This window comes from Poromitra crassiceps (assembly GCF_964638095.1).
Source record: "Poromitra crassiceps genome assembly, chromosome: 7".
Lineage (NCBI taxonomy): Eukaryota > Metazoa > Chordata > Actinopteri > Beryciformes > Melamphaidae > Poromitra > Poromitra crassiceps.
In genome coordinates, this window is record NC_139628.1 from 35,696,068 (window position 1) to 35,709,350 (window position 13,283).

A 13,283-nucleotide genomic window follows, 5' to 3' on the forward strand; every position below is an offset into this window, starting at 1 on the left:
TATTATTTATTAAAAAAATAAATAAAAAAAATAATAGTAAAGCAATTTTTTTTTCTCCATATTCCTGTCTGCTGTTCACATGTACTAGTATGTAGCGCGTGTAGTGCTCTTTGGCCATGGAGGAGAGGACCTTCATAATACACTGACATAGACCCTTTTCGCAGCAAACCGTTTTGAGGTGGTAAAGCAGGAAGTAAAGCAGGTGTAACCAATACCATTAATTATGGATCCATTCCATTTAGGTGTTCCAGTGACAGGGCCCTCATTAATGGTATTGGTTACACATCCTGCATCATTTCCTGCTTTATACCACCTTAAAAGGGCCTATAACTGCACACAGACCTTTTTCCTACGCTTAAAGTGTTTTCCCCCTCATTTGTTTCCCTTTATATACTTTTTCATCACTTTAAGACCACAGAGCCATTAATTTCTCACTGGCCCTTCTGCACATTCTGCATTGAATTTGATTATTAAAAAACAAAAACAAGTACCAATAAGAGGAGAGCTTTTATTTCTGCCAGCTAATTAATAGCAGTCTATGCAGACAGAAAAAAAATGAACCAATTTAGTGAATACAGTATAATTATCAATGGCAGTTGTCATGGAAGCACTCTGTTGGCAGGAATCATCCGTCCTTGAAAACAGCCTGTTTTGGCTCAAACACAGCAAAACAAGTTTTCTCGCTTCTCTTTCATGAATATCATACAGTAAACAGCAGCATTCTCATTATGTTGGTCAGGGAAGAAAGCAGCTCCCACAGCCGCAATATACTAAAAGGGCAAAGGAGTCATGGATTCCAAGATTTGCCAAAATAGATCAAAAACATGCAACATCATTCAGAAATCAGACAGCGACTGAAGCTCCGACAACAGCACTGACAGCCCTGACGTCAGCGCTATAGAAGCTAATGTCCAAACATGATGTTTTGGGGGCCATTCTAGATATCATTAGCCTTTCGCTTAACCCCCTGCCTAATGCCCTGTAGCATGTGCTAGCCCCTGGCTGCACCGTGTGCTATTGCACGTGGCACCGGGCCCCCAGCTGTGGATCTGGGCATGGCTCTCCTGCTCCATTGCCCGTATCCCATGCCCCATTGGTATGACAGATCATGCATGTCCGTGGGGCCGGAGGAAGGGGGAGAAGAAGCACAGGTGGAAGTGTGCTGAAATGATCAGACCGCCATGCTTTTCTGGCAGCGCTAACACAGGCACTGTGATCGCCACACTGAAGGCTGCAGTGCTAACACAGGCACTGTGATCGCCACACTGAAGGCTGCAGTGCTAACACAGGCACTGTGATCGCCACACTGAAGGCTGCAGTGCTAACACAGGCACTGTGATCGCCACACTGAAGGCTGCAGTGCTAACACAGGCACCGTGATCGCCACACTGAAGGCTGCGGCGCTAACACAGGCACCGTGATCGCCACACTGAAGGCTGCGGCGCTAACACAGGCACTGTGATCGCCACACTGAAGGCTGCGGCGCGGCGCACTTGCTGCTCAAAACACATTTCGGCAGATTCGTACAGGAAAAGGACAAGTTTGCGAGAAAACAAACGTGCCTTTGCTACAGACGCTTGCTGAAACTACTTCAAAAGTGTAGTTTATCAAACTACTAGCTACATCACAATGAACAGTAGTTAAACTACATCTTAACTACTAAAATGTAGCTTGTCAAATTAAAACTACTTTCAAAAAGTAGTTCAACTATCCAAGTTACACCACAGGAAATCATCACAATCTGAGTCTGGAATCCCTATTGTTACACAACTGATCTAACACTGGAGTAAAGTGGAGGTGTGTTTGATTTATGGACTAGGGCAGGCCGATTCTCACATAGGCAAAATTCATAGTATTTGATGGCATGGATTTTAATCAAATAGCATGTAAGTGTCATTAAATGACAAATGTAGCCAATGAGCGGTGGCTTTGTGCCATATTGTATGGAGAAAAGAAAAGAAAACATGGCATGAGAATACTATGAATATAATGTCGTTTTTTAATTAACTACATGACCCAAAGTAGTTCACTACTGAAATAGCTACTGATATTTGAATGTAGTTAAACTACCACCCAACTACTGCAAATTGTGGTTACAGTAAACTAGTAATTGAACTACATGTACAGTCTGTATGTACATGTAGTGTACTACATGTATATCTACTGCCCGACACTGGGAGCAGCAGCCCCCGCTAGGTGACCGTCTGCAACATCACATCATTGGCAGTGTTGTCTTGTGTAAAACGTCTCCATTTCCTTTCCTAGTCCAGTGCCTTTGTTTACATCGGCGCTAACTTCCCGCTGCGTTTCATGCGTATCCGTAAGCTTTCAGATGACGGACAGAAAACGCACAAAATGAACGCAGAGTACGTCTTTAACGTAGAGTATAATTGGGGCTTAAAGGTCCCATTCCGTGCAAAAGCAGTTTTTACTTGTAAATGCATATATACTGCTGTCAGCCCTCCCTGTAATGAGTGGTCACACGCTCAGAACTGCCACAGTTGGATTTGTCCCTATCCAGCCTCCCCCTGCAGTCTCCTCCAAGCCACACCCCCAAACGCTTCGTTTGCCCAGAGGGGAATTGGGACGTCACTAGCTTCCTCCTGCATACTGCGCGGGTCTCTCTCACACAAGCTACCTGCACCATTTAGTCTATAGCCACAAAATTAACACTTCTAGCTGGAGCGACGCCAACTGTACGTGATCCAGCAACTGCAGAGGTGCATTCGGTAAGTCTAGGCATTTTGAGATGTCCTCTTTAGCGTAGTACCGTTAAGTTAACGATAACTCGCAACCTAGCGTGCTGGTCCACAGACGCTAATCTGATTGGCCGCTGGGAGCCTGGGGCGGGCTCTCCCTCAGCGGCCAATGGGAACTGTTAGTTCTGAATATATTATAGAAACAGGCCATTCTTGGGAAGCGACGAGATGAGGAAGTGAGAACTCCGTCACAACAAACGGGGTTGCTATATTTTCGACAGATTAATCCAGAATCATGTTTTATGGACCAGAGACACACGTTTTTAAGAGGTTACAGCTGCACGAATTGGGACCTTTAAGCCGACCTTTGTCGCTCTTTCACCGCGGCCGTTGCAATTGTTGTGCTGTTGTTTTGTTTGCGGTCTCCATAGGTTATGGTTGCCTCTTTAATCTTCCATGTGTAGAGTGTACTGTGTAAATGGACAAAGCGAGTGTCATTTGTATGCGACAATGTGTTCTACAAAGTTTCGATTTCGGGCAAGTTCAACTTTGTATATACTTCCATCTTGAATCTGGCTAACAAAGAGACAATGGTGTGGAAAACTCACTTTGAACATGGCTCCCTCTTTAAAGGAGAATTTCGTTTTTTTTGAACCTGGAGCCATTTCCTGGCATTAATTATGAATTGGCCACTCACCTAGCGATGTCTGCAGCGTTTCTGGGCGTCCTAGCGTTGTTTTGAGATCAATATCGTCCAAGTCAGTGTAAAATGGAGTTGATTTGGGGCCAAGTGGTAGCCTGTATTTCCTGCATCTAAATAGCTATTTTTCTTCCCGTTTTCGCCACATATCGCCATAATCAGATCCGTCAACATCCAGCCGAGTGTTATTTCACCCCAGGCTGTTTCCTGGACTGCACACGGATCAAATTACCTCAAACGTGATCTAGGTCACCAAGTCTCGTGAAGTCCCGCGATACTTTCCTGTCGACTGGCCAAATACAGGCAGGACGCTTTGCGGTCGTGGTTTTAGCGTAACCTATGTGGGGTTTGGCGTAACCTATGTGGGGTTTGGCATAACCTTCGTTATTTCGAATCCCACATAGGTTACGCCAAACCCCACATAGGTTACGCTAAAACCACGACCGCAAAGCGTCCTGCCTGTATTTGGCCAGTCGACAGGAAAGTATCGCGGGACTTCACGAGACTTGGTGACCTAGATCACGTTTGAGGTAATTTGATCCGTGTGCAGTCCAGGAAACAGCCTGGGGTGAAATAACACTCGGCTGGATGTTGACGGATCTGATTATGGCGATATGTGGCGAAAACGGGAAGAAAAATAGCTATTTAGATGCAGGAAATACAGGCTACCACTTGGCCCCAAATCAACTCCATTTTACACTGACTTGGACGATATTGATCTCAAAACAACGCTAGGACGCCCAGAAACGCTGCAGACATCGCTAGGTGAGTGGCCAATTCATAATTAATGCCAGGAAATGGCTCCAGGTTCAAAAAAACCGAAATTCTCCTTTAACAGTAGCTCCAGAACAGCTCTGCATCCTCTTGTTTGGTACTGTACTGTATTTTACTGTCAGCCGATTGTTTATCATTCCGGAGTCCATTCAATCACTCGTTCATTCCTGATGCGTCTGTTTGACTGCCATTAAATTTGTTCTTTGACTCTATCCATCCACTCAATTAAACATTTTACAATCTATATTCATGCCTTGCTCTTTGGAGGTCAGCCTATTCTGCACAACAGCAGGCCAACGACAGAACTCCCTCTCACTGTCTCACCCAGGGGGTCTAGTACTGAGAAATTGCATCTATTTTGCATGCGTGTGTGTGTCTCTCTGTGTGTGTGTGTGTGTGTGTGTGTGTGTGTGTGTGTGTGTGCACGCATGTGTGTCTGTCTGTCTGTCTGTCTGTCTGTCTGTCTGTCTGTGTGTGTGTGTGTGTGTGTGTGTGTGTGTGTGTGTGTGTGTCTCCGTGTGTGTGCTTGTGCAGCAATGTTAGAAAGAGATCAAAGTTAGCACACCACCACAAGTTAATGGTCTGAAACTTACTGTAGTATCCAAAATGCATAATAGAACCTTTGTGTGATTGACAATCATTTACTACAGAAAGCACATAACACTATTTCTGTTCGTCTCCACAACCACACACACACACACACAAATATGAGTAGAATGGGCAAAACCGCAACAGCATGGTCAGAGGATGAATGGCTATATTATGGGATGTTTCTCTTCTAATCAAAGTGAGAAATCACATCGGCAAGCAGCAGGTGAGCACAGCAAGTTCTCGAGGAGAGAGGGAGAGGTATGGGGGCTTCAGAGTCAAATAACTTGTGACATTTCTGACTCGGGCTGTTGATGAGATAGCACAAAGAATTACCTTGGTGTGTCACAACACGGTGTGTCATATGCTTCACAACAAGCACGGGTTTATAAAAAGAATAATGCAGTGAGGAAATTGGACTTTTCAAAAGAGTTTTGGGCAAGCTCAACGTGAGCAGTGGCTCGCTCCTTTGCAAAGTAGACAGCTCCGGTAAGAAAGAGAGTCATTTTGTGGCTACACTAAAAAATGTGAATAGCTCCTTCATTGTTACACAGCAGACTTGGGTATTTTCACTGAATCTCGTTTTTAAGGCTGACAACCGTCCTGAAATATTGTTCTTCTGTGAGAGGATAGATAAAGCACATCATGTGGATGCTAACACAATAACATCTTTTTTGTGCTAATCATGTCCCCCCCCCCCCCCCCCCCCCCCGCCTACAGTAAGGCTCTCAAACCGTACACATGACAACAACAATATGATAGTAACATTTCCACAAAGCTGCCTTTGTGGTTGTTTACTTGCTTCGCTTCCATTTCGGTAATTCATTAAGAATAAGGAGGTAGCGCATTGAGCATTGTTCTATATAGCCAATTATCACCAGCCCACACTGTCCTGATGCACTGAATTTCAACTTAATGAGAATAATTATAGTGTTTTTTTCCCCCTCTCAATTGTTTCTTTCTATTTGAACAAAATCCGTAAAAACCACAAGATTTCTTTTTAACAAGCATCTCTCCAAAAAATAAATTATATTGGCAAAGATCCTAAATGAATGCTTGTCATCACATTTTCTATATTCATCGCTGTAATTTTCAGCAAAATGTCACACCACCCTGATTTTCTTACACCTCTGCAGTCATTTCTATTTTTGAATGCCATAACACCCCCCCCCCCCTTGTACCAAAATCTAACATCCTGTTCAACATGTGCCACAATCCAATCGCATTCATGCACACCTCACCCACTGTGAATCAATGTGAACGACACAGACGCTGATACTGACAATGACACTGAATGCTTAAAGGGCCACTTTGGTGATTTACAACTAGCTTGTACCCACAACCAACAAACCAACCTGTTTACAGTTTTCGGATATACTACCGATTTTGTAACGATACACAGCTGGTTGTACATCGGCGAAGTGTTCCTTTAATTCGACGAGGAGAGAATGAGTAAAAGTTGGTCTTACCTAGTCGATTGTCCAGCGCCCCAAAGTCCAGTGAGTACTTAACCACGTGGTAATTGTTCCAAACGTACAGCAGGTTGTCCCTGGGATTGTAATCCACGGCGGCGATGTACTGGTAGGAGTTGGGGAAGGGGATGTCCAGGAAGCCGTCTTTACTCAGCTCCGTGTTGTAGATGTAGTCGATCTTGTTCCCCGTCGCCTCGTTGTCGTCGTCCTCGTACACCGACTTCACCACGTACAGGATCCCGCAGATCATGAAGGCGTTGGAGGCCGATCGCTTGTCGTAGGCCGTGTCCCAGGTCCCCTCCACGCGCAGCGTGTAGGGATTGAGCTGGCTGATGACAATCTTCCCGTTGTTCTGCTCGGTGGCGTAAATCACCCAAAGCCCGTTTTCGTCGACGGCCAAGTCGATGTCGGACTTGCCTCCCCAGCGGTACGGCGAGGTGTCGTGGTAGTTGGCGTTGGCGATGATGGCCTCGCCGCTCTTGATGCGAGTCCGCAAGTCAAACTTGACAATGTTGCGAGTGCGCTCCTTGTTGAAGAAGAGCGCCCCGTCGTAGACCACGAACCCCGTTCCGTCGACGCGGTGCGGGAGCTTATAGGTCGTCGTCGGCCTCCCGGCGATGAAGTCTTCTTTGGAGGAGTATTCGGTCAAGGTGTCCGTGCGGTAGGGCGTCCAGGGCATGTAGTAGATCTTATCGGAGGCTTGCAGGGGGTCTTTGCACCAGGCGCCGGACTGGTGGTCCGATTCAAAGAGGTGTTCGCTCTGGTACACCCCGCGCAGAAGCCCTGGGCACAGGAATACTGAGGAGCCAAAATGGGGGAAAGACAAAGCAGAGAGTTACTTTGGCATGTATGGTGACGCCATCAATCACAGAGAGAAACTGATCGCAGCAAAGGAGAACTCAATTTCCCCTCGGGGATCGAGAACGTTTTTTCTGATTCTGATTCTGAGGTTCAAATCATTTTTCTCCATGGTGAAGAGCCAAGATGTTGAGTCACACCCTCATCCTCTGGGATGACAGCTCATATTCACCAAAAATCCAGAACAGATTACAGATGACCTGCCAAAAAAAATTCTTTTAATCACTAATGCAATCCAATGGTATCTTCTACGAGTGTTGGATTATTATGCTTCTATGGAATATGAAATTAAAAAGAACAGCACCAATTTACATACACAACCTTCAGTTTCACTATTTCAAGCTGGGTCTGCAATCTATTAACTTCAATTCAATTACATATTACAGCTTCCCTTTTTTGGGGGTAATAAGATTCCTCTAATTTAATGACATGTTGCCCGTTAGTCTCTGACCCTGAAGGCAATTAGCGTTCAATGTCGTTGAACAAATAGACTTGCAGTATGCAGGGGAAGGGTGAATAGATTAAGTGAGGGGGGTTCTCTTTTTTCTGCTGTATGTTAAGTAGAAGGAAGTCAAGGGATGCTATTAAAAAACTCACCACAGAGACTCCCTCACCCATGCACACCCAGCCAGAGAGTTATTTTAATTTGTCCTTTTCAGTTTCTCTTTCTCATTGCAGAATGGTAACACACTACTACCTCGGTGGAGTGTGGGGACCTTGCGGGCATCCCAGGGGGTCCCCAGCAAATTGTTGAATTGTTACATGTCTTTATTTCATTTACAAGAACAATTATAGGATGTAGAAGAATCAATATAACTGATCAATGTAATGCAATATATATATATATATATATATATATATATATATATATATATATACATATATATATATATATATATATATATATTTTTTTAATAAATAAATAAATAAATATATATATATATATACACACACACACACACACACACACACACACACACACACACACACACACACACACACACACACATACAGTACATACATACATACATACATACAGTTATCCATCCAAACACATCCAAACACTGCTACTGGTTGTTAAGAAATATTAAAGAAATATTAAATATAGATATTGTCACACAAACTCAATATTAAAAGATTTGGATAAATAGCTAGGCTGAATTTATTGGCTGATGTGGCGCCCTAGGACACACACAAAAAGACAGTAATTAGCCCATCGACATAATGATATGAGTACCTTGTCCATTACTGTATTTCAGCCTCCTAAGACATTTTCAGTCTGCGGCATGATTTATAACACCCCACACAGTAAACTAATTATACCTGAACTAGTTTGTACTCAAATCTGATAAAGGCCAAGGTGATGCAGCCGACGCAGGTCGTTCCTTGCCAAAGGTGATTTCATTTTAGTATGAATTATGTTGGACCGAGGCCATCTCAAGTTTTCTGTCTTTCTAAATAGATTACAACAACCGAGTTAAAAAAGCAGGGCAATTTCATGAATGGAATGAATAAGTTTGGTCCAAGAGGAAGCAATAAAATCAAAGCCTTGTCAACAAGGGAAGACATGGTCTTACTGGACAGAAAAGTATCTGTGTAAGTAAGTACAGTCTCTCTCTGTAATTGAGTTGTATGGCATGGCAGTGAAGATGCACAGTATCCTATCTAATAGCTGCAGTTAACACGTTTAATGTGAGATTATCATGCCACTGCCAAATTTATGGAAAAGAAGTGACAATCCTTAATTAAAAGTGGCAAATTGTTTCACGGAAGGTGAAATGCTAAAGCAGAGATAATGGCCGAGAGCTTTAGCGGCGCTTTTGCACTGCGATTCTGGGTGGTAAGGAAACCATAAAGTATTAAGATATAGCTTTCCGTCTTTCCACATGAATTATGGTTTGGGCCGGGGATGACAGGTCCTAGGCTGCAGATCCGTGGAGAGGTAAAAAAAGCTGCGTGCGCGGAGAACGAGGTGACAGAGAGACGGAGAAAGCAGGGGGACTTCTCTCTCCCCCCCTGTAATCTCTTAAGATTAAACCTGTTGTCTACCTGCAGGTGAAGAATGTGGCGAGACGCATCCTGTCGACACCGCTGCCTTGGCGTGCATCTGCGCTAAACGCTAAGAGGGTTCAGTCTATGGTTTAAAAAAGAGAAGCTGTACTAAGGTACAAGGCCCCAGAGTAGGTACACGTACCGTAGGCTTTTTACTGACAGCACCCGGGGCACCGAGGACAGTGTAAAATATACTTTTCAAGGATGTACGGTAAGCACAAAAATGGAAGAGTGAATGGAGGTTATTCGAGAAGGGATACAAAAGCAATCATGGATTTCACGGGGAATTGAACAAAGAACGGATAGCAAAACAGTCCAAAAAACATCATATAAAAACCCCTCATCGCACATTCATTTTCCCACCGATCTTAGCGATATCTCACGGCAATCGGAATTTCTCGCCTAATCGCAGTATTAAAGATGAATTCTCGACTGCTTTTTCCACAATTCCATTTGCAGATTTGAATTCGATTCAACTTGAAGGTTAGCTTCCGACAAAGGTGGCTCGATGGCAGTTTTCGCAGCAGAGAAAAAGGAGATTCTGCAGCACAAATACAACGCTCTGGGGCCACAGGTGACGACGCCCTGGCATCTCCTCCGCAGCATCATGCAGAGCCAATAAGCTATGAATATGAGCGTCCATGATCTGTCTCCAATATTGACTAGCTAGTCCCCGAAGGTTATAGCCATCATCGTGTTAGAGCTATAATCAAAAATGCTGACAGCTTATTGGACAAGCTATTGATTGCCCCATACCTCTCTCCTTTAATAGTATGCAGCTGATAAAGCAGCGGCAGAATCATTTTCAGTTATTACAGGGAATGAAAACATCGGCGGGTTCTATGCGTTCAGTGGAGAGCGGGTCCATAATGAGCGTATGGACACGATTTCTACATGGCAATGGCAAAAGAAATCTGTCTTGTCAATCTGTGACATTGTTGAGCAATGAATGTCTGCAGTTCAGACCAAATTGACCCTGTGCAATATTCAATATTTCGGATAATTCTATCTACACTACTAATAGGCCAAAATAACACAGAATTTGTTTGATCGATATTTTTTTTTGGACAATTTTTTTGGACAATTTCATTTTCCCCATGAAAGACATGTTTAATCGGCTCAATGAAGCATACAATGAACAGGTAGCTATAAAACAAACAAACAAACAAACAAAAATGATCACAAACCTATTACAGCAAACCCGTCACCAAAAACAGAAGCATAGGGCCAGATGCAAGCGCAGGTGACAAAGAAAAGAGTAGTTTATTTAGTTACCTTTTTGTTCCACTTCTATTTTTAGGCATGAAGGGGAGAGAAAGAAAGAGAAATAGAAAACAGATTAATGGTGTGATAACAGGAAAGAGGTTTTTTATTAAAATTATTTTATCTTCAAGTCAAACAGTCATCCGGCAGTGCAGGAAGAAGAACACAAGGTTAGTGGAATAGACACACAAAACATTCAATCATAAGTGTTTTGGAAGGAGAGAGGGGAAAAAAGCATCGCTTCAACACATGAGCCTGTAAGAGAAAGACAGATTAGATCAGCTGTTAGAAAATGTGTGACAGAGGTTTTGAATCGGAAGTACACCGGGCAAAATCAAGTGATCGGCCATCTTTACACGACACATTGTTCCAGTCTCAAACTGATCATTTGTCATTTATGACCTGAACAGAGTGACTGATGAGGCTAATAATTATTAGCATATGGCCACCTCAATTATCAGATGGCTTCAAGGGTGGAAAACCAAATCAAATAGTTCAGTGCAGCTGTTGTTATGCAGACATTATGTTTTAAAGGAACACTCCGTCCATTTTCAACCAGCTTTGTATCATTAGAACGTCAGTAGTATATCAGAAAACTGTAAACGGTTTTGAAGTCTGTCATTTAATTTGACAGTTATTGAGCGTTAAAGTGTGGACCAGTGACATCACTGGTCCACACTAACTCAAATTAATAACTCATTAACTCAAATCAACTCTCAATAACTGTCAAACTATTCATCATTCATCTAGTTTGACAGTTATTGAGAGTTGATTTGAGTTAATGAGTTATTCATTTGAGTTAGTGTGGACCAGTGATGTCACTGGTCCACACTTTAACACTCAATAACTGTCAAATTAAATGACAGACTTCAAAACCGTTTACAGTTTTCTGATATACTACTGATGTTCTAATGATACAAAGCTGGTTGAAAATGGGCGGAGTGTTCCTTTAAGCCAATACCGGATCAAGTCCTAGACCCAGAAACAACATCACTACTACTACTACTACTACATATTTATTAGCTAGAAATCTCTCTTTTTGTGCATAAGCCTATTATGCGAGTGTGAGTGTAATTCAACTGCAGTACTGTACAGTACTGTATGTGAAATAGAGCTGCCGTATCAATTCTACGCTTCCAAGCACAATACTGAGGGCCTGTCGAAAACGGCAAGGGGCTATTACATTTAACTCTCGGCACTGTGTGTATACCAAGCGTGGACATGCTTGTATGCCTTTCATGGCATTTCGCTGGCCTCTCCCCCCGGTGGGGGTTAGCGGGAGGACAGGCATCCACCCGGCGTGCCTCCTCCAGTCCCTTCCCTCCCCGTAATCCTGGTTCTAATAAGAGAGGATTAACCTCTGTTACCAGGGCTTACACGAGCCCGCTCCTCCAAATGGAGAGTGCAGTGGAGTGAGCTATGGAGGTGAGGAGGGGATGGGGAGGTAGGTATGGAGGGGTGAGGTATGGAGGTGAGTAGGGGATGGGGAGGGGGGAGGTATGGAGGTGAGGGGGAGGGGTGAGGTATGGAGGTGAGGGGGAGGGGTGAGCTATGGAGGTGAGGAGGGGATGGGGAGGGGTGAGGTATGGAGGTGAGGAGGGGATGGGGAGGGGTGAGCTATGGAGGTGAGTAGGGGATGTGGAGGGGTGAGGTATGGAGGTGAGGAGGGGATGGGGAGGGGTGAGGTATGGAGGTGAGGAGGGGATGGGGAGGGGTGAGGTATGGAGGTGAGGAGGGGATGGGGAGGGGTGAGGTATGGAGGTGAGGAGGGGATGGGGAGGGGTGAGGTATGGAGGTGAGGAGGGGGTGGGGAGGGGTGAGGTATGGAGGTGAGGAGGGGATGGGGAGGGGTGAGGTATGGAGGTGAGGAGGGGATGGGGAGGGGTGAGGTATGGAGGTGAGGAGGGGATGGGGAGGGGTGAGGTATGGAGGTGAGTAGGGGATGGGGAGGGGTGAGCTATGGAGGTGAGGAGGGGATGGGGAGGGGTGAGGTATGGAGGTGAGGAGGGGATGGGGAGGGGTGAGCTATGGAGGTGAGGAGGGGATGGGGAGGGGTGAGGTATGGAGGTGAGTAGGGGATGGGGAGGGGTGAGGTATGGAGGTGAGGAGGGGATGGGGAGGGAAGTATGGAGGTGAGGAGGGGATGGGGAGGGAAGTATGGAGGTGAGTAGGGGATGGGGAGGGGGAGGGGGGAAGGCTGAAAGATGGTAAGGTTCTTCGAGGAGGAGAACAATATTAAAAGTGAGGCGGTGGGCTGGTAGAAAAAGAGGGGGTGAGGTTGAGATATATCAGGGAAGGGAGAGAGAGAGAGAGTAGAGAACAAAATCACTTTAATGGATAGAATCATTCCATCTATCATTCCAGGATGGACGGAGCGGCGGCCATTTTTGTGTGTATGAGTGGTTTTACAGCAAAGAGCTTCTCCGTTGCCTCGGTGCCATGGGTTGCTAACATGCTAATGTTAACTAGAAGTAGAGCCTTTGATAATGCTACTTTAGCCTCATCGCTAGTGTTAGCTTTCAGTTGAGTTTTGACAGTTTGCTAACAGACACACCTACGCAGTGTCACACACTTTAGTAGGGCATTAATAGACTTGCGTTCACTATAGCAACTAACTTCCATATTCCAAATTCCACAGGGGTTAGTTCACTTTACGCTGTACTAGCCAAATGACCATGGCAAACGGTGGAAGAACCGTCGTAGTCGCTCCTAGTTCTGAGAGTACAGGCCTCACACTATATTCGTATAGCACTTTTCCAAACAGGAGTTACAAAGCGCTTTACAAGGAGGCGAGAGGCTTTCAACAAGTAGTCTGTGCTTGTCCCATCATAAAATTGTATACTGGCAGAAAATGGCACCTCATCAAAAGCAAACATT

At 44.6% G+C, this 13,283-nt stretch overlaps 1 protein-coding gene across 1 annotated transcript in view; it reads right to left on the reverse strand.

The window, feature by feature from the left end:
- The window catches only part of LOC310780144 (adhesion G protein-coupled receptor L3), a 212,853-nt gene that overhangs the window by 117,900 nt on the left and 81,670 nt on the right, over positions 1-13,283 (reverse strand). The window contains exons 4-5 of the mRNA XM_083640702.1: positions 10,419-10,433; positions 6,231-7,031 (exon numbers count right to left, since the gene is read on the reverse strand). Coding sequence (XP_083496828.1) covers positions 6,231-7,031; positions 10,419-10,433 — 816 coding nt within the window. The remainder of the gene's footprint in view (positions 1-6,230; positions 7,032-10,418; positions 10,434-13,283) is intronic.